At 42.0% G+C, this 22,602-nt stretch overlaps 1 protein-coding gene across 1 annotated transcript in view; it reads left to right on the top strand.

The window, feature by feature from the left end:
* Positions 1-22,602, top strand: part of sh3rf1 (SH3 domain containing ring finger 1) — a 36,355-nt gene that overhangs the window by 10,950 nt on the left and 2,803 nt on the right. The window contains exons 3-11 of the mRNA XM_039811360.1: positions 10,407-10,682; positions 11,205-11,300; positions 12,667-12,972; positions 15,733-15,843; positions 19,322-19,449; positions 20,186-20,356; positions 20,948-21,231; positions 21,326-21,642; positions 22,154-22,485. Coding sequence (XP_039667294.1) covers positions 10,407-10,682; positions 11,205-11,300; positions 12,667-12,972; positions 15,733-15,843; positions 19,322-19,449; positions 20,186-20,356; positions 20,948-21,231; positions 21,326-21,642; positions 22,154-22,485 — 2,021 coding nt within the window. The remainder of the gene's footprint in view (positions 1-10,406; positions 10,683-11,204; positions 11,301-12,666; positions 12,973-15,732; positions 15,844-19,321; positions 19,450-20,185; positions 20,357-20,947; positions 21,232-21,325; positions 21,643-22,153; positions 22,486-22,602) is intronic.

The following is a 22,602-nucleotide window of genomic DNA, read 5'->3' as shown; positions in this document are numbered from 1 at the left end:
GGTCAGGAGCTGGCATTAAAACTGTAGATTGCTGGGGTCAGTGAGTGGTTATCCCTGAGGTGTGTTTTGCAACATTGTCTCTTTTAGTATATTAGCATTAGGCTAACTGAGAGATGCTTTAAACGACGTAGGAGCATGGAAGAACATTAGGAGGAACTGTAGGAGAGTTTGGAGGGCTTTTGAAAACTTCCTGTTCTTCTCATATGCAATCCAAGCTTCCATCTGGGCTCCAGACTGCTCTGAATGTTTCTGTGCCTGTGGACTAATGTGTGGGACCTCATTTGCTATGTAGCGAAGAAAACAAACAAGCAGTGAGTTGTCATAGGGTAAAGCTCTTGGAAAGCGTGAATGGTTTATTGCCTCTTTCCCTTCTGACTAAATGCAGTCAAGTAGATAAATGATACCCACTAAACTAGGGCTGAGTGTCTGTTAGATTTTATTGATTCAGATTTCTGCTTGTTGATTCGGTTTATTGAATTCCGGTTGGCCTAGTGGCAAGTGGTCCAACAGAAAACCTGGAAAGTTGTCAGGCAAAAATTGACCCTGGCTCAAAATGTACCCAATTGGAAAGGTCTATTTTTTGCCAGTGAAATCAATACCTGGCAGATTAGTCATGTATCGCCAGATGCAAAAATCCTGTTAATCCAATATTGTCATAACACAATAATTATTTCATTTGAAATTATAATCCATTTCCCGCAATGGCTTAAATACAACCAGATGATTGTATCCCTATAATGCAGAAGTTGAACATTAGCTGCTTGACACTTGTTTTTAGTTGAATTTGACCCTTTAGCATTAGCTGATTCCTGGAAATCAGGGCTTCGCTTGATGACATCAAAAATGGTATATTCTCCATACCATGCTGCACTAAAGTTTTTGTGATGTTATGACTTCCTCCTTTTTGTATTTAATATTTATTTAGTGCAAAAATGCATATTTCCCAAAATGTCAAACTACTTTTTTGAGGTGATAGCCCATTAACTTCACCACTGCCCTGGGCCCCATCATTGCACTCTCTCTCAGAACAGGGCACTTGCTGGAATCTCAATAACTCCCTTTCATAAGATTCACAGCACTGTCAAGAGACACATAAATAGCCAAAAAACGCGTTTTTTTCCCGTGTGAGAATATATCATGATATCAATGCAGTGAGCTTTTTTTTTCTCTTGATTGAATCATTCTTGGTGATCCTCATGTGTATCCTTTTTGGACATACTGGATACATTTATCTCCAATGGGACACTTTCAAAATCAGCAAACCAAGACGAAAACCGATGTTCAGCTCTTATACCACCATTGTTATGCCCAACAATGCCATTTAAATAAACAGGTGTTTCTTAGCAGAAATCAAGATCTATTAGTTTCAAAGTGCAGACAAAATATGCCATAAGTACAGAAATTTGTAGTATTTGTAAACAAAAAAAAAGAAAAAAAATTATTTATTCACAACCATATATGGAAAAAGACAAAAGTTGTACAATTTCAGGCTCTGCTCTGATTTTGTATACTTGATCAATCACCCAATTGTGTGCTTGGCTAAATTTTGTTGATGACATACTACTGTCTTTTGTCTGCCTCTTTTTGTCTGTAAGCCCACTTCCTGCATTTTACACCAAGAAACCCTCAGGTTTTTATACAGTGTGGGGAGGCAGGGAAAGAAGCCTGCTCTACAGCGGTCATTAAAAAGCCCATTAGGAATCAATTTAAACTAATGCAGCTCTAATGGAATCAAGATGGCCCATGCCTTCAGAATTCCTCACTCCAATCATGTGTCAATGCTTGTGCCACAATGTTGGTGGTAAGATCTTCAGTTAACAGTGACTTGGTAATGAACAACAAATGTCCTATGACCACCTGGTCAGTCTGGCAGATACTGCTCCTGCTCCGTCTGGTAGAATGTCTGACATGACTTGGCCTGGAAATGTTTGTAGAAGGGCAACCCCCTCACACACCTCCCAGCCTCTACACACTGTTTTGGCAGTAGTACCCCTGCTCATTCTCCACCCCCTGCAGAGTTTCTGGAGGTGTCCATATGGGAGTGGAGTCATGTCTGGCACTTACACACACGGGTTAAAGGTTTCTGTTTACTGTGGTTACACGCAACCCTTTAACAGCTGACCGAGCAAAAGCTACCCCTAACCTTGATGTATTCACAATAGCAGGTTCATAATTCATTGTGATTTTGTTGAGCTGGTTGATTGTCTGAACCATGTTTCGCCTATAGCATAATGTGACAAACCTACAGGACACCTATTTCTTTGTCTTTCACAAGGTCTTTTGCTACTATTACTGTGTAAAGGCAAGCTAGTGTAATTATCCCCATTTGACCTAGTCTTACTCCGTAGCACTACATGCTTGCATGCATGCATTGTGTTTGTATGCCTTTGTGCTCACTGGTTGTTGACATTTGGCAGTGCTGTAGAGCATAACACTTGGATAATTCAGTTATAATCCAGTGCTGTGGAAGAGAACACTATAACAGCCAAATCCCTTTAGCACACAGGTCTAATTGCATTATCTACAGTACAAGAGTAATTGCACACACCAGCTGATGCTCTGCACATTGAACCTAATCTCTCTCTCTTTTCCTCTCGCTTCCTCAGTCTTTGTTTCGTCTGTCTGGCCGTCTCTCACTCATAACACACGTAGATTGGATAACCGCATTAAGACTGTACTGCAAGTAAAAATGTAATGATCTACCCAGTCATCTAGCTTCAAAAGGAAAATGAGTGCAATGAACATTTTCAGACTTCTGTTTTCATAGAATCCATATGTGTTTTGCTGAGCCTTTTCTAACTGTAAGTAATAGGAGGAATTGTTCTCACACATGCTCGTTGCGAATTAAGACCTAACCCCATCTAACCTGTCTTCTAGATTACAAATTGGTGAAAGTCTTTTCCCAGTTATATTGTAACACTGCAATTAGTGCAGCGTTGCAACGTTCGGAACGCTACCCTGCCCGACACTGTTTCAGACGGACCCTTTTCAATGTTGCGCTTCTAAACACGCGTGGTGCAATTGGAGGCGTGGTGAGGGTAAACAGTAGTGCTCTGGTGTTACATTACGGTGAAGATGGATAGGATAGACATTGAAAGTTCTGAAATCAAAGCTGCAGAACTAGTAGAACATGACACAGAAGAACTTGTGTCTGTTGTTTGCAGGTTTTTTGGTTTAAAAAAAATTGTGCTAACTGTACTGGTCGCGCTAACGTTACTCGACCGTGCTAACGTTGAGACCTGTCACCTCAAGCATGCAGCGGAGCAACATAATGAACGCAATAACAATCCACCTACAGTCCCACTACAGACCGTCGAGAAAGACGGGTTCAGAGCAATGATTAAAACACCGGATTTAAGATGTCTTGCCTCACCGAAATACTTCCGCCAAACCACTAACGTTATTCAAACACTGAAGCAAGCGGACAGCGGAGCTACGTTCAGCCGCCCACTGTTCTACAACAACCTAAAATTACCTGTGGTCAAGGTAGTGTTTGTATCTTACAACTATTTTGTTACATTTTTGTTCAAGTTGTTGGTATGTGTATACAACAAGAATTCTGACAGTACTGAATACTGACAGTAAAATAAGCCATTATTAACCTACATAAAGACCCAGTCAAATAAAAGAGAGAATATACCGTGAAACCGCCAGAATCTTAAAAAATACAGTGATAAAAATTTTTGGTCATACTGCCCAGCACTAACTGCAATGGAATATAAACCTGTTAAGTTGCGGGTCTTGACTTTGAAGACGAAGCAAGTTTGCTTTGGTTTTCAGGGGTAGACGTACTTCCTACAATTATTAACAACTCTAAAATGTGGTTGGGAGAGGTTATGATACAGGGTAATGGCATTAAATCCTCATAGGATTCATTTTAACTGGTAATATGCTTTACAAATCAGAGTATACGTATGTCAAGCCGTCTGTGATTTGTCACCAGATGACTTATCTGCTATCTTAGTTAATACTGTACATGCTAACAGTTTGAAAAAAAGTGGGCTGCTGAATGGTATTATTGTTAGTTTAGGGATGATAAAAAAAGTGAATGAAAGTTTTATTTGACGTTTTTGTTTATGTAATAATTATAAATTATAACCAGGCCATGTTGGGGGCCTCAAAGTAAAGAAGCAGTGTTGCAGTGTAGCAGGAGTGTTGCTGCTGTGGGTAATCATCTACTTTAAATCTTTAAAGAGGCTAGAAGTTTTACAAGTCTGATACAGCAGCCCAACTGCGGTGTATGCTGATGTGTAATTACTTCCATAAATTTTCACCACAGATGTTTAGAAAAATTGGAGAGGTGGAGTCAGGAAAAAAACTAGCTTCCCCCCCTTACACCAGAAAAATTAAATCTGTTGTCTTTTACCTTGGGTTTTTTGTGTAGTACTTCAACGCAGGACCTGGCTTTTTCTATGGCAGAGATTGATGCAGATATGTACCTTAATGCAGTCTTGTGCCACCCCTACGGAGGGTTTAAAAGTGATAAAGGGGTGTGTGTGTGTGTGTGTGTGTGTGTGTGTGTGTGTGTGTGTGTGTGTGTGTGTGTGTGTGTGTGTGTGTGTGTGTGTGTGTGTGTGTGTGTGTGTGTGTGTGTGTGTGTGTGTGTGTGTGTGTGTGTGTGTGTGTGTGTGTGTGTGTGTGTGTGTGTGTGTGTGTGTTAATGTGATGTCTGCATTTGTGTGTCTGAGATGAGACTTTTTTTTTTTTATAGCATTTGTGTTGTTGCAACTCTTAAGCTCTATTCTGTACATTCCTGTTTAAAGCAGTGTTTGGTCAGGACTGATGGTGCTCCTTTATGCACTGCAGACACAACAGCACTGTCTCCATGGACGCAAACCGGATATTAACCCTCAGAGCCATCACCCCTCCCCAGACTTGCACACCCACATCACCACTTATATCCAGAGGCCCTTGTTGTCAATCTCTTGATTTTCTCTCTCTCTCCCTCTCACTATGTTAAGCCAAGTGAAACATGGAAATGTACCTCTGCTGACTACTCCTCTTTTATGAGGCCAAAAAAGGGAGTTTAAAAACCAGCTGAGACGTAGGCAGTGAGTGAGTTTGGGACCAAAACATATTACCCTGTCAGGAGTTTGTTCTGTGTTGTCCAATACAGAACTTAGAACGTAAACTGCTAATTCAATAGAAATCAGTAGGAGAATCTTGACTTCCTGCCAGCCTCCCCTAACCATTTTCTAGCACAGTGTTTTGTACATGTAAGACCTTATTTAATAACAAATTTTATGAGTATAATCCCTTTTACCGTGTACAAAGATAATTGCATAACAATGCTGAATTTGGACACTGTGCTACTACTAAAGGTTTTATTAAGCCTTGGCCTCGGTGTACAAACAAGTGCTCACTAACTTCATAGTTTCAAGGGGACAAGCATTTCATATTTGCCATGCAATTAGATACCATTGGCTTTGTGTCGCTTGAACCTGTTCTGTCATTTGCAACAAAAATGGCAGAGCTTCTACTCTCATTTGCATTTTCCTCACAAAACTCTGCCAGGCCTGGGTGGGCTCAAAAGCCCTGTTTTCCCCTGAAAGGAGGCCCAGTTCCAGTGCAGTGTACAGGGGGCTGCAGTACACCTCCTCCCACTTCTCCCTCCCCACAGACTGGACCAGCAGAGCCAGAGCCCGATTGGCTCTGTGCCTTAGGCTGTGTGATTCTCTGCAGCAGGGTAATGTCACCCTGGCTCACCATCACGGCTCATTCTGTACTTTTATTCTCCTCTGAGCCTTTAAACGGTTCATTAGCCTTTAACAAGACTGCAGAGCCTGCTCCAAACTCTGCTTTAACCCCCCTCGCTCTGGCTCACTTTCTCACCATAGTAGTATCTGCCTGAGTTCTAGCCGTGTTTCTTATCACTGTTTATATTCCTCGTTGACTCCCTAGTGTCAGTTCCAGAGTTGAGATCCAGTTGGTTAGTAGTGTTTGTGATTCTGAGCACTGCAAAAGATGTCGAACAGCAGTGGGATAAATGGTGGGGGGTTGGTTGGTTTGGACTGAAGCCTTCCTCATGGACACCCACCCTGAATGGAGAACATTGATGCTTCTCTATCCTGCTACTCCCCCCTACTCGCTGTCCCTCTTTCCCCGGATTGTCATTCCCTGAATGGGCCTTTCAGGACTTCAGGCTAGCAGCCTGAGATACAAAACCTTCCTCTGCAAGATAAAGGGACGGAGCCCTGGGCCTTCTGAAGGCGATAGTCAGCTAGTCACAACCAGCCAGGCTCATCACACTTAAACTTTGAACACACAACAGAGACCTTTTAACTATCAGGGAACAAACAGGACAGTTTACTGTCTCTGGGAAAACATACATTCCATCATTTCTGTAGCCTATCCCTTTTTGTTTGTAGTGTCCAAAAACATGTACCATTCAGGGCTCCAGACTAACTTTTTTCACTAGGAGCACAGTGGCCCCCAACTGAAAATCTTAGGGGCGCAACCACAAACTTTAGGGGCACACACCGTAAATCAACATGCTAACCAAACATTCACATTTATTCTAATTTCCACTGTATTACTAATAAACACTTTGATAATAGATGCAGAAATTACAATGTGCTTTTTAAAATTTAGTTTCACATTTTATTTTGCACTTTTAAAGATGCAACATAGAAGGTAAACCTACAGCACCATCGCTGTCATGACAGTACAAATATTAAAAAAATATACCAGCTCTAGTATCCAGTCTACAATTACAATGAATTCAACTTAAAATTAAACATGCATTGTTTAGGCTACTAAACTATATAATAATAAACCCCTCCATCTCTCCTCCCAAACCTGCAACCTTGAATTGAATAATTATTAATTTCTTACTCACTGTAACTTTTATTCTTGTATTTATATTATTCTTTTTTAGCCTGTTTTATTTTCATCATGACCGCTTTTAATTGCTCTTTAATTAATGTAAAGCACTTTGAATTGCCTTATTGCTGAGAGGTGCTGTAGAAATCAAGCTGCCTTCAGCCTGTCAGTCAGTCCCCAGGGCAGATAAACCAACGTTGTGCCTGCTTGACTCAGAGGAAGTGTAACGTCAACAGCCCCGCGACCTCTTTCGCCTCGATATTAATATAATATCGCAGCAAACGCTGTCTGTGTGAAGTTTTGAAAAAATTTAACCACACTTGCAACCACTTTATCGGCATTTCCGTGACTAACTGTGACTTCAACAAAACTGCAGAGCCGACGAGTCTGCTTCGTCCGCACCTGTGCATGTGTATGTGTACGCGCCGGAGCTCCGCTCTCTGGGCTAGATTTACTAACACTAGCGCAGTTTGCGCTGCGTCCGTTTATGCGAGTTCGGTAATAGCGCATGCTATGCTTCCACATTTTGCGTAGTATTTATCAACCCTGACACCCATCAGGCAATCAGCGTCTTTCTCCGCCCACTATACCGTAAATTGCGCTGTAGCAAAGAGGTACATGTGCTATGATATGGCTGAGTGCAGACTGCGATATTCCCACTGCTGATGCTATGACTGTTTGAAATGATCCTGATGCCAATATTTGTAATGTAGCGAGGAGTTTAACAACTGCTGGAGTGGGATGTGAACGCTGAGTGGGAGATTCAATTTCATCTTTGATTTCTTCCAGTAACTCTAATATTGCATGTCTGCTTGATCTGTAACGCTAAATTATGTTGTGTTCACTGACAAAGTGTGATTCTTCTGTTAAAAATATTTTCAGCCCTCGTCTTCGGTCTTGCTCAAATTACTGTTGCCATTTCACCAGCGGCATAAAGGTTCACGAGGGAAACTTCGGATAAGCGGGCTGGTTTAAAGAGGCGGAGAATTTCCCCGCAGAATAGAGGGCTTCTACTGACAGTCTTTGTAAATACCACGGAATATATAATTAGGTGCACTTTGCGCTTATCCTCCCACCTTTTTGGGTGGAACTCCCACTTTCCCCATGACCCTCCCACGAACGCATATTGAAAGCGCAACTTGTCTCTTCTCGCTCATGTGGCAGACAATCTGCGATTTTACCCAAGTGCGCCCTGTTTGTAAATAGCCCGCATTGGTTACGTCCGTCTTTGCGACCAATTAGCGCCTGGAAACAGGCGCAAACGGCTTGATAAATCTAGCCCTCTGTCACTATGCAGAGAGGACCATGGATATATTAGGAGAGGACAGATAAGCTTTGTGCTTACACGCTCTCAGGTACCGAAATTTCCACGTTTAACGTTTTAAAAAGGGGGCAAATTTACTGGTCGCATATGTGCGACTGGATGTAAAATTTAGTCGCACACTCTAAAATTTTGGTCGCAAAATGAGACCATTTGGTCGCAGTCTGGAGCCCTGCCATTTCCTTTCCCATAGAGCCTGGTTTTTAGTTGATTTAGGAGTTACAAGACTGACTTTATACTGTTTTGAAATCTGATGGCTTGTATATGGGCTGTTGTCAAGCTTGTTAAAGTGCCTCTAGGGGTCTTAGCTTGAAGAGTCCATATCACTGTTCTCTAGCACTGCTCTAGTACCTTTCTGAAAAATGTCTTGATTGGTAATACATTTTGTATAAATCTTACAACTAAGCCTGAACCATAGATATAGAACAATACAGTGCCTTGCGAAAGTATTCGGCCCCCTTGAACTTTTCGACCTTTTGTCACATTTCAGGCCTCAAACATAAAGATATAAAACTGTAATTTTTTGTGAAGAATCAACAACAAGTGGGACACAATCATGAAGTGGAACGAAATTTATTGGATATTTCAAACCTTTTAAACAAATAAAAAACTGAAATATTGGGCGTGCAAAATTATTCAGCCCCCTTAAGTTAATACTTTGTAGCGCCACCTTTTGCTGCGATTACAGCTGTAAGTCGCTTGGGGTATGTCTCTATCAGTTTTGCACATCGAGAGACTGACATTTTTGCCCATTCCTCCTTGCAAAACAGCTCGAGCTCAGTGAGGTTGGATGGAGAGCGTTTGTGAACAGCAGTTTTCAGTTCTTTCCACAGATTCTCGATTGGATTCAGGTCTGGACTTTGACTTGGCCATTCTAACACCTGGATATGTTTATTTGTGAACCATTCCATTGTAGATTTTGCTTTATGTTTTGGATCATTGTCTTGTTGGAAGACAAATCTCCGTCCCAGTCTCAGGTCTTTTGCAGACTCCATCAGGTTTTCTTCCAGAATGGTCCTGTATTTGGCTCCATCCATCTTCCCATCAATTTTAACCATCTTCCCTGTCCCTGCTGAAGAAAAGCAGGCCCAAACCATGATGCTGCCACCACCATGTTTGACAGTGGGGATGGTGTGTTAAGGGTGATGAGCTGTGTTGCTTTTACGCCAAACATAACGTTTTGCATTGTTGCCAAAAAGTTCGATTTTGGTTTCATCTGACCACAGCACCTTCTTCCACATGTTTGGTGTGTCTCCCAGGTGGCTTTTGGCAAACTTTAAATGACACTTTTATGGATATCTTTAAGAAATGGCTTTCTTCTTGCCACTCTTCCATAAAGGCCAGATTTGTGCAGTATACGACTGATTGTTGTCCTATGGACAGAGTCTCCCACCTCAGCTGTAGATCTCTGCAGTTCATCCAGAGTGATCATGGGCCTCTTGGCTGCATCTCTGATCAGTCTTCTCATTGTATGAGCTAAAAGTTTAGAGGGACGGGCCGGTTCTTCAGATTTGTAGTGGTCTGATACTCCTTCCATTTCAATATTATCGCTTGCACAGTGCTCCTTGGGATGTTTAAAGCTTGGGAAATATTTTTGTATCCAAATCCGGCTTTAAACTTCTCCACAACAGTATCTCGGACCTGCCTGGTGTGTTCCTTGTTCTTCATGATGCTCTCTGCGCTTTACACGGACCTCTGAGACTATCACAGAGCAGGTGCATTTATACGGAGACTTGATTACACACAGCTGGATTCTATTTATCATCATTAGTCATTTAGGTCAACATTGGATCATTCAGAGATCCTCACTGAACTTCTGGAGAGAGTTTGCTGCACTGAAAGTAAAGGGGCTGAATAATTTTGCACGCCCACTTTTTCAGTTTTTTATTTGTTAAAAAAGTTTGAAATAGCCAATGAATTTCGTTCCACTTCATAATTGGGACCCACTTGTTGTTGATTCTTCACAAAAAATTACAGTTTTATATCTTTATGTTTGAGGCCTGAAATGTGGCAAAAGGTCGAAACGTTCAAGGGGGCCGAATACTTTCGCAAGGCACTGTATGTTCTATATCTATGGCCTGAACTAACTTCACAAAGAGAAAGCAAAATAAATTTTAAACCTTTTTAAAAAAACTTCTGGCTTTCCTATCCCCAAGCAAACTTAGTATGCACACCAACTATACTTAATCTTGTGAATCAACTACAAACTGAAGGCTGGTTAGAATGAGTCTCTCCCCACCTTAATCTCGATCTCTGTTTGTAGGGTGTACCCCAGCTCCCTTGTGCCAAAGCCCTCTACAACTACGATGGCAAGGAACCAGGAGACCTCAAGTTCAGCAAGGGTGACGTTATCATCCTGCGCCGGCAAGTGGACGAGAACTGGTACCACGGGGAGATGGGTGGAGTCCATGGCTTCTTCCCCACCAACTTCGTCCAGGTCATCAAGCCGCTGCCACAACCACCACCTCAGTGCAAAGCTCTCTATGACTTTGAGCTCAAAGACAAGGAGGCAGACAAGGACTGTCTGCCCTTCTCCAAGGTAGCACAGTAGCACTGCAACACCCACCGTTCTGCCACATGGTCGCTGTAGTAAAACAAAAATACCTCTCATTACAGTGACACTCTGTCTTCTAAGCATTCATTTTCTTAAGTTATGTGTGTGTTAGAATGTAAGGGCTGTTAACTGAAACGCCCGGAGATATGATTTAGATTTTAAGCTTCCTGATTAACAACTGTAATTAGGCTGGATAGAATGACTGCCACATAGAGCAAGGCGCACAGCTTAACTACAGTAATTGAGTGGTTATATCTGTACAGCAGTTTGGGTCATACTTTGATGTTTTTGCATTCTGTCATCAGTTGTTTATATGCCACATCATGAGCAAAAACAGAAACAAGCTTACTAAGTAGTTTTCCCAAACAGAATTTTTAATAAAACATCGTCACAATCTCAATATTTCTGTTCAGGGTTTGGTCCTCGAGGATGAGAAACGCTCTTAGTTAGCAGCATCCTTAATTAGGTTCTACCTCATGCAGCGCCCCTCTGTGTCTTGAATTACAGGATGATATCCTGACTGTGATCCGCAGAGTGGATGAAAACTGGGCAGAGGGAATGCTGGGAGATAAAATTGGAATTTTCCCCATCTCATATGTTGAGGTAAGAAAATTAACTAGATTCCTTAATGTCAAAATGTCAAGAATCATTAATGGAATAAGTCCTACATGAAGATCAGCAAAGTGCAGAGATCCTTTGAACTTAGACTTCTTTCCATATGCATCTTGTAAATTTGTCTATGATACTTCTCTTCCTTTTTGAAATAGTCATGTGTTTCATAGAATCACTAAACGCGTCTTTGAAGATTTAGACCGTCACAGTCTCTCCCGCTCTGAGCTCCACAGGTGTCACTTAAAAGCTTTAGGAATAATCCAGACAGAATTAAATACATTTTTGTCCTTGATGATTTTATTTTCCCTTGGCAGTGTGCGTTCTATTGTTATGAGTATTATAAACAAGCAGACAAAATATATCAAATATCAAAACCTGTTTTGCACAATGGAAGAATCTCAGAATAAAGTTTCAGTCTTAAATGCGGTGAGAGATTTGAAGCATTGCAGAAGTGTTTTGAGGTTAGTCTGTGGAGGAGGATTTTTTTTTTTCAAAGCTGTGACAGTTTTCTTTATTCCTTTCATGTGTATTCCATCCTTTTTATATTCATATTTTTATACACTGAGTGAGGTCTTTTGCAGAAACAGAATGAAGCTAAAGCAGTAGCAGAATAGAATGTTTTGTTCTCCTCTGACGAGATAGTATGCAGTCATGCTCAGGGTTTTGTTAACAAATGCAGTGGCATCACAAACATATAGAGCATCCCAAAATGTTAGTTTGGTTGTGCACAACCAGTGAATATCTAGGTCATAGCGTTTTCATTGCCTTAGGAGCTTTTGTTGCCTTTCAGTTGTTTACATACAATAATCTACAATTGCTGTTAGAGGTGGTCTTCAATTTAATAAGGTTATGGTTCCCCATCTGGTATTTTGTTCTTAATCCCTCTTATCTGACTTAATGTTCTGACATGTCAGTGATGAACCTGTGCAGACTGTCTCTTGTATTGGAGTGAAATGCTTAACTTTTATGTCCTAAGTAGAGGGAGCAGCTTGGGGCAACGTGTGACAGCAAGTGAGAGCACCCTCTAATTAACTGAAACCTTTTTAGTGTCCTCCTTTGATTTGATCCTTTGAAGAGTTGCACATTACGGTGTCTGAAAGGGTCACAAAGCCTGCAGTTTGAGAGCTGCCTCAGAAGATTCAGCTCCCTCACACTATAATGACCTGATAGAGCATTCTGCTGCTCACCAACTCCACGGACTAAATAAAGATGGAAGTCTTCCATGACAACTATATTATAGAGAGTGACAGTTTTCATGATCACCTTAATGCTCCTAGCGCCATCATGCCTTCCCCTCTGTTATTTCCACCTTACTACTCTGTCTTCATTGCCCCCTGCCTCTCTTCCCCTCTCACAGTTCAACTCGGCAGCTCGTCAGCTTATAGAGTTGGACAAGCCGTCAGACTCCAGTGGAGACTCTGGTGAGGGGGCCTCCTCTGGGCCCCAGAGCAATGGTGCCCAGCGTGCAGGGGAGAAGAAGAACAGCAAAAAGCGACATTCCTTCACCTCTCTCACCATGTCCCACAAACCCATGCTAGCTCCTCCCCCCCAGCGCCACTCCATGGAAATCAGTGGGCCTGTCCTCATCAGCTCCAGTAACCCCACAGCAGCTGCCCGAATTGGAGAGATCAGCGGGGGGCTTTCCTGCAGCGCACCTTCACAGGTAGGATACTCCACAGGAAGGGAGGGGGCAAAGGAGAGCGGCTGCTGCATTGCAGGTCCCTTCCTAGAAGTTGTACCTATGTGTTGAGTGAAAAAAGTGCAGTATGACAAATAAGCTAGAACTACATTTATCCCGACAAAATTGTTGTGCAGCTGTTGCAGTACAAAATAGGAAAGAGTGCAAATAAAAAATACCAAATATTTAGCTGTTTAAAGGATGTCTTTGTCCTAAGTTTTTCTTCTTCTCATAATTACAGAGTAGTACGTAGAATGTGGCACTTAAAAACAAAATGGAGAAATCTGCAACACTTGCAACATTAATATGTACCGTAATTTAACACAACACTTGGTGTTATTCTTTAATCCAATGTCCTGAATGAGAGGACTCTCTCAACCAGCTGATTTGTCTATCCTGTTGAGTTGCATTTAAATGCAAAACTGACAAAAGAAAAGGAAAAAAAGACAAAATCATGCAGCTGGAAAGCAGAGTTTAGCTTCAGCTCTTTTTGTTTTTACAAGATGTTTGTTGCTGTTCAAAGGCTCGACTCTCCTTCTGTCAGCTATTAGGCTGACTTCCCTTTTCCCCATCATACCAAACAGGCCATTGCTCCATCCAAGCGTTTGAAATCATGGATGCGTGACTCCACTCGTCCGCAAAAACGACTCCAGCTCAGCCCTCAAGGTTTCCACACCAATCCCAACATGACAGGAACTTGCAGCTGCTTTATGGTTGCAAGCCGCTGGAGATTGGCTTTGACTTGGTGCTAGACTGTAAGAACAACAGACAAGCAGATTTACAAGTGTCCTGCTGTTTATCTTAGTCTGAGGTTCTCTATGACTTTAACTCAAATATACAACAAACAAAAATGCTAAGTTAACGTATGGAATTCATCAAATAGGGGTTACCCATTACATGGTGATTTAGAACCATTAAACAGAAATGAATTCATTGTTCACTGTTCGTTAATGATTCTTTAAGTGTTACCACACGTTTGAGGAACAAGCATAAAGTCTAATCAGGTGAAGGTAATTTCTCTCAGGATTTTAATATCGTTGTCTTGTTCTTAATATTTTAAATGTCGACTGGCATGTTCATACAATAGCTGGCTCTTTTTTTTTTTTTTTTTTTTTTTTTTTTTTTTTTTTTTTTTTTTTTTAAATATACAAGGGGTAGTGGTTTTGCTAATATTCAGAGACAGATTACTCATTATACACGGGCAATGTTGTCACACTTGGTGGTTCTGGGAGTTTGTAGATAACTCGCTTTTTCCCATTAATTTCTGCCTAATTGTTTGTTTTTCTGGGAAAAGTCCTGTGTTGTCTGGTTACTGCAGACGTTCTGAAATGCTATGTTCCAAAACTCCCTATTAAGCTCAATCGTTAATCTTTTATCTAAAGTGTATGTGTTTATGTGCTTCTTGGTGGAAGGGAGACGAGGAGAGTGCTTTCCTACAGTAAAGTGGATCTTGGGGATGTTCTGTTTTTGTTTTTTTGTTTTGATTTAATCAAAACCTTTTTATGTTGATATTATTCATGTATAATCAAAGACTTCTATCCATGCAGAAGGTGCAATCAGTTTTTTAATGACTCCAGACCTTTCCCACTAATCCTTATCAGGATACTTTTAGAATAAAATACATTATATTTGTTCCTTTGAACTGATCCTCCCTAGTGGCAACTGGGCTAACAGTATATTTGATTCACACATCACATCGTTTATTAAAAACACAACCGAGACACTCCAGGCACAGCTTCTTTTCTCTCTACTCTCCCCCTTTACCTCTACTCATCTTCTCTTCTTCCAACACCCAGACAAAAAAACAACAAAGGTAAGCCCCAGTTGCCTAGGGGGCTGAGTAGTCCATCTCGGAAATGAATATGCCTCTGATCTACCAATGTACTAGACAAGACAAGGAAGAATTGTCAAGGAATGAAACAGGCTGCTGTTAATGGCATTCCTCCTCAATTCTAAAGGAAATGTACTTATTTAAATTATCATAGCATACCTTGCCCTCTACTGTTAATTATTTGTTTGCAGGCAGCCATTTCACCAACAGTGTCACCCAGCAGCACACTGTTACATTTGGCTTTCCTTTGGCACACCCACTGCACAATAGATAAGGAAGCAGTGAAGATTGAATCTGAGGTTGGTCTGCTTTCTGAAAGGTTCACCTTAAGAGGCGGCTCTGTCTGGAGCAGTCATGCATGGAGAGAGACCAGAGGCTACAGGGAGATATTGTGTGTCCAACAGTATGGCCTTGTTACTAGGACACCACCATGACTCACGTGGATGACTTGTTGCGGAAAGCACCCCTCTTTATATGCCCAATGAAATGTCCTGCTGGGTGGTCACCTGGTTTCCATTGGCCAATTAGATCATCAGACCACCATTGTGGTTATGTCGAAGTCACCAGGATACAATTCCACGTGTGCATCACTGTTCTGTGAGAGTCATTTACATACAATGTGACAGGAGAGGGGGAGAATTATTTTTTTTTTTTTCATTTTTTTTATGAAATTGTGGTGCATTTTTCTCTAAAATACTGTGGGTCATGTTTCCATATAATAATGTATGATTCCAATGTTTTTTTCTTCCTATGAATGAAAGGAATGAAATCTGATGAATGACATTACTGACTGATTACACGCATGCCCTGCTGACCTAAGCACATTTCTATTATTCATGTGTGAATGGAGCTTGTCGCTAACATTGGATTCATTATGGTATATTTTATGGTCCACATTTCCCTTTTGTTGACAGGTACACATTTGCACAACTGGACTAATCGTGACCCCACCTCCTAGTAGTCCTGTTACCACAGCAACGGTCTTCACATTTCCCTCGGAGACGAGCTACACTTCCATCACTGTGGTAGGTGAAATCCTTTTGCATGTCTTATCAGTCTTACAAACACCAGGCCAGAGCAACAACTAAACAGTTCAACATTATTGGTGTAAATTATTAAAAGTTAGTATGTGGCTATTTCTGTTTAATACATGGCATGTTTCTACAGCTCAAACAGCAGGAAATACATTCCTATTTATATTGTTTTTTTCTGCAGACAGTTAAGACTATTTTCACATTATTTTGATTAGACAGTTGAATCATTTGTGTATGTGTTGTTCTGAGACATTGTTTTTATCCATTAAATAGACTTGCTATTTTAATCCAACACTTAAACAAATGTGTGGCAGAAATATAAGGGCTGAACATGTTCACAATAAATGGTATAGAAGTATGCAATATAACATTCTCTTTAAACAATGTCTTGAATTAATCAATGCAAATAGTAATATCACCTTCAAAACATTTTCTTTCCTCTGAGAAGAAGAGTTTGTTTTGATGAGATGAACTGCCTCGTAGCACTCTCCATCAGCTGCTAACAAGCAACATAGTTACTTCAGGTTGTGAAACTGTGTTAATCTGGATTCTCTGTAGAATAAGATACAGTAGCTTTATTATGTTACAATTTGTCAACAAACTTCATAAAGCTAGCGACGTGGAGGAACCTTTTTGAGCAAAAAATTAACTTATGTTTTCTGCTGAGGGAAAACAATCAGTACTAAAAATGTCAAGAAATCCCTTCATCCCACACGAAACAGCATGCACACTTCCTGTCTGTCTATGTGTATGCTCTGGCATGTGGAGATTCTGAATGAGCAGGAATGTGTTCACAAAAGGTTGAGCTCTCCGCTTCACTTGGGAACCCTACATGATGTTTTTGTACAGATGATTTCTCTAGCCTGCAGGCAACCTAATTATCTCAGCCCAAGCGTCAGCAGTAAACCGAAATGCACATCGACACTCACCCATACACAAATACCACAGGGCTGTCTGAGTGCCTCTCTCCTCCACCATTGTGTCATGGAAGCAATTACTCTGCTGCTCAGTGCTGGCAAAGTTGAGCTTGGAAAGACTTGCTCCTAGGTATAGGAGTTTATTCTGACACACTTCTCTCAATTGGGCTTTTAGTTTTTCACAATTTCTAAACGTGTTTATAGTGTAATGTTGTTTTCACGTGCTTCAGTTTGACACAGCTGAGGCCCGTTTCAGAAAGCAGGTTTAGTGAAAACTCTGAGTGTGTTAACCCTGAGATGAGGGAAACTCTGGGTTTTCCGTTTCGGAAAGGGAGGTAAATCAAACCTGAGAGAGAGGGGTAACTCCAGTCTGTTTCAGAAAGAGAGGTAACTTAACCTCAGAGTCAGTTACTATGGTGACTGAGTCTGTGAACCTAACCTGGCCGGGAGCAGGTTTTCTTCTGTCTCCTCCCTCTGACACAGCGCGCTTTATTTTCCTCATTCATTCAGTCTGTATCAGACTTAGGATGGCTGTAGACTGTTTATCTGCATGAATAATAAAAACCAGTGTTGGTTTATTAACTCTGTTAGGCAGACTATAAAACATTTTTTTCATCAACATGGCACGTCCTATTGTTGATGATCCCATCGATGAAGAAGCTGTATCACTTCGCAGGGAGTTAAACATGCATCTGGAGATGATATTGAAGCCCTGACTACAGATATACTTTCATTTCCAGATACTACCTATTATATCGGTATAGCAGTATCGTTTTTCTTCCCAGTCTATCAGTTATGTAGCCTACATAACCTTATCTGTCCTCATATCACTAATGTCACCCATCGTGGACATGCTCTTACATCCCAGCAGATTCTTTGTCGCATGATGTTTTTTTTTTTTTTGTACAAAATATATGTACAGCATGTCAGTCATGTAAATATACTCGCTGTATTTACACATGAGTATTTCCAGTTCCAGAGGGGTAAAGTACGGCGACCGATTTTTTGTTGTTGTTGCCGCCATGGTGAATTGTAGTAGCATAGCTCCATTCATGCTGCATTTTTATAGTGGTGGTTTCACGTGCTTAACTCTGAGTGAACCTACTCTGAGTTGATTGAACCAACTCATATCAGCTGTTCTGGAACCAAAAACTCAGTTTCCCATCTCAGGGTAAATCAACTCAGAGTTCAGGGTTAGACTCAGAGGTTGGTGACTTATTTTTAAAGGAACACGCCGACTTATTGGGACTTTGTCTTATTCACAGTATCCCCCAGAGTTAGATAAGTCCATACATACCCGAAGCACTGCTACTTGGGCGGAGTGATTTGCTCGCAGCACCTGAGCAGCCCCGTGGCGAGGAGCAGAGAGTAACAACGGTGCTTTTCAGGTGTTGCACTAATCACTCGGCCCAAGTAGCAGTGCTTCGCCTTCTGAGAATATAGTTCCTGGTTTGTATACGTTAGAAGATGGCTGTGTGTCATGTGACCTCGTTATTTGTACACGCTGTGACTATATAAATCACAACATGTAAATAGGAAAATGTTGGCGTTATTTTGTCACTTATTGGGAGCAGTAGGCTAGATGGAGCTGGTTACCTCCAGGATCTGTGCTAAGCTAGGCTAGCAGTGGGGGCGTCGGACAGAGTTCCGACACGCACGGAGATGAGAAGGGTATGTATGGACTTATCTAACTCTGGGGGATACGGTGAATAAGCTAAAGTCCCAATAAATTGGCATGTTGCTTTAATCATGTAATCCAGTAGCAAACAAAATATACAAACATTGTTCTAGGTCTCTGAAGAAGATGTAACTATGCATCGAAACGTTAGTCATTGTTATGCACCTTAAGAAATAAAATCATCAAGTAGAAGACATCCGTGTTGCACCGGCAATTTTTTGCTATTTATTCTGTTGTGTCCCGCCTTGGTTGCACCGGATTGTTGTGGTCTGCAGAAGCGCAGAGAACTCCCCCTTTTTTCATTGTTCTAGGTCTGTTCTTACAGCATGCTGCGATCATTAGCCTCTAGTTAAAAGGGTGAGACTACTTTGACATTACAGACGCTCAACAAGGGAAAACAAGTCAAGATGAGTCCACTCATGCTTGGTTTGAGGGTTGCTCTGAAGTGTGTCAACAGACATGTTTTGAATTTCATACGGTCCCAATTAATAACAATGGATTTAACATCTAGCTATGTGGTCTCCTGGCAACAAACAAACAAGCAGAATAGGATATTCTCAGCTCAAGGGGAAGTCGGGGACAGGGCTATTGCGTCTGCCAAACTAGACTCTCCCTGAGTATCGGCAAACCGGAGGGAATATCCCAGATGACAGATGATCTCTCATTCTCTTTCCCCTCTTTGTTCCTCATAAACAAGCTGGTTTCTCCACTTACGCAACACACTCTCCGGTTGTTGTTTTTTTAGACTCATGTTACTTGTTTTTGTCTTTCTGCGTCGTACTGAGAGGAAATAAATAATGAATTCTTGTGGAATTGTAATTAACAGTTGATACTATCTAACTACTAATATGATATTCTGTACTTCTTTTACAAGGATGCTCTCCCACCACCCCCACCTCCTCCCCCACAGTCCTCCGTTGATGGAGCAGCATATTCATTGGCTGCCGGACAGAGACCCTCCCCCAGCATAAGCGACCAAAGTGGGAGACAAAGACCCACAGTGTGAGTTATAAAAACAGTCCCACACAAAAATATGCAGTATTCTTAAATGTGCAGTGAAATGTCAGAAGCGGTTTATGCACCGATGGCCCAGGGCCTTAATGGAAATGTTCGGTCCAGAAGGGGAAAGCTTTGCCTGTCTGTGACCCCCAGCTGTCAGTGTGAGGCTGCAAAGTGTGAGCATGTGCATAGGTGACAGGGTCAAAACCTGTGAGTGACAGTCTCCTGGGTCTCATTGGAGAATCTCCTCTGTCACCCTTGACCTATGACCCTCCCACCTTTACCCTCATTACTCCTTCAAGGCACCATACACCTGCTAAGAATTAGATCCACCCATGCCTGCTTCTTTGCCGTCATCTGTGTCTGCCTGTGCATGCGTGTCAGACTCTGAGGCATTTATGTTCCCTTCCCCTGACAACACTGGAATCAGACGGAAAACATCCCAGCTGAGACTCCTATCTTCTTGGCTGTTTGACCCGCAAATTGTTTTATCCTCCAGTGCTGATTTTCTCAGGGTCAGAGGGCACAGTCTCTGCTGGAGGGTCTCAGAGTAGATGATGACAGATGTACAACTATAAAGCAACATAAATCCAGAAGAAATGGCATGCTGTACAAAGTGTTGAAGTGCTTTTATTTCCATACTGGAGAAGATTATCCATGCTAGCGCCATGTTGGGGTTTGTGAGTTTGTAATTTGTGTTTGTAAAAATTTTTTTTTTTACTGTTTGTTCTGGATCTAGCTATGTGGCTATGTTCCCCTATACTCCCCGTAAGGAGGATGAGCTGGAACTAAGGAAGGGAGAGATGTTTCTGGTGCTGGAACGTTGTCAGGATGGCTGGTTCAAGGGCACCTCAATGCACACGGGCAAGATTGGAGTCTTCCCTGGGAACTACATGAGCCCAGTCAGCAGGTCAGTCATGTAAAACATGTACACATACAGTACACTTGCCTGGTTTTACATCCATTTGTCTGTCATGCATGCATCAGTTTGTTATTTTTTAGATAACTTATTAACTATCGGGCTCTACACGGTGGAGCCATTTGTGTTTTATTTCGGTTTAGTAAATATCACCGTACCTGTCTGCACTTAACTTTATTTTACATCTTTTTGACCAAAGAAACATTCCAACTTTGCAAATGAGTCCCATTAGGCATATCTGTTGGTTGCTATGCAAATTCGTTGTAGTAGTGTAACTACGGTACGTGATTTATTTTCTAGATTTCAGTGTCCGTCAGTGGGTTATGTTCTATAGATATTTGTGATTGTCACTGTTTCAACCTGTGCAACAGTTTCAGAAGAATAATGGAAAACATTGATTCAAACTAACAATAATTAGAAGCTATTCTAATTACACATTAGAAGAGTTACCTCATATTTTTTTTACATGAAAACCTAACACAATTTATGAGGTATAAAAACATCCTGTCGGTCAAAATGCCCTCCTACCTACCTACCTCAGGCTGATAGGTCTTACCCATCTTTATACCCTTTCCCTTTCAGGACAGCATCAGGGAGCAGCCAGCCCAAAGTGCCCATGAGTCTGTGCACTCAGGCTGGTAGAGGGGTCACCATTGTCAGCCCCTCTTCTGCAGCCCTCGGAGCCATTGTTCCAGGTCCTGATTTTAACAAAGTCATCACCGTGTGCTCCAGCGCTGTACCTGCAAACTCCCAACCTGCAGCTGTGGTAACAGCAGCCCAGACAGCCACAGGTCAACAGCCCAAAATCCCTCTGCATGTCAGCTCCCAGATGACTGTGAATCAGGCTCGCAATGCGGTCAGGACAGGTACATTTACCGGGAGAAAAATGTATTCCGGATGTTGGCTTGTTGTATATAAGGGGTTTTAAATGTGTAATATTGTTTTATATCCCATTTGCAGCTGCGTGCCACGGTCAGGACCGGCCCACAGCAGCTGTGACACCCATCCAGTCTGCAACACCTGTGGCCTATCTCCCCCACCTTACAGTGTGCCCGCAGCCTTCCTCCAATCCTGCTCAATGCTGTTCCCGGGCTGGAGTGGCAATGGGCTGTGCCGCTGCGTCTCTGACCCCACCCAATGTTAGTGCTGCATCTTTGGAGGGTGATACTTTGAGACCTGTAGCTGTCTTCACTGTCCCCGGCTCTGGGAACAGCTCTGCTCTCAATTCCACATCTAACAGCGCAGCTCTCACTTGCCGACTGGACAAGGACGTCAAGGTTGGATATGTCTAAATATTTCAGTGCTTCCATTTGCTTAATTAACATGATCTGTATCTAATTATCCATTTTGCTGCTATTTGCACTAAATGTGTCCATGTTTAATTATAGTAGAGAGACTTCTGACTTGTCTTCAGATCTAGCATATTTGACTAACTTGTGGTTGGGATTGTCTGAGATTCCTGATGACATTTGATAGAATGCTAATCACACTGATAGGATTCACCATTAGTAATCAACAGGGATGTTATTATTATAGTATTATTGTTTCCGTCTTTTGCAACAGACAGTGGCTATGGTTTATTTTTTCTCACTTCCAACCTTTAGTTCAAAATCTGTGCTAAAAATAGAAATTACCACATTTGTTTGTGTCAGTGGCAAAGAGACAGCGAGTTCCAGGCACTAGATTATACCTGTCTGCGGCTTGCGAAAATGACTTGTGCCTCAAATGCCTCAGGAGTTGTTGTTGTTCTCTAACAAACAAGTTATGCTGTTGCGGTTGTTGCTGCAGAGAGAAAAGAAAGGTCTTCTGAAGATGTTGTCCAATAAGAAGAAGTCTCGTCCTTCACCACCCTCCTCTCCTACCCTGGAGGCGGAACAAGCTGCTGCAGGAGAGGTACTACATGGCGCTGTGGGCCCCGACACCTCCCCTCCCTCCGGCTCTGTCAGCTGCCTCGAGCCCGAAACTGCTGCTGCTGCCTTTTCATCCTCCTCAGCGCCAGAGTCCTCCCATCGGAAGAGCAGTCCCCTTGATGGATGTGCACCTATTGCTCCTCCTCCTCGCCAGCCGTGCTCCTCTCTCTTATCTCAACAACACGATGCGCGGCCCATCATATGTGAGAGGTACATTGATCTAAATCTTCTGCTACACAGCGTTGTTTGGGATTGTCCTGCTTTGTCCTTGTATAGAAAGTGTAACACTATATTACAAGCATCGTGACTTATCACTTGTCATTGTTG

This window comes from Perca fluviatilis, chromosome 9, assembly GCF_010015445.1.
Source record: "Perca fluviatilis chromosome 9, GENO_Pfluv_1.0, whole genome shotgun sequence".
Taxonomy (NCBI): Eukaryota; Metazoa; Chordata; class Actinopteri; order Perciformes; family Percidae; genus Perca; species Perca fluviatilis.
The sequence above is the reverse complement of the archived record's forward strand: the minus strand, read 5'-3'. Positions and strand labels throughout refer to the sequence as shown.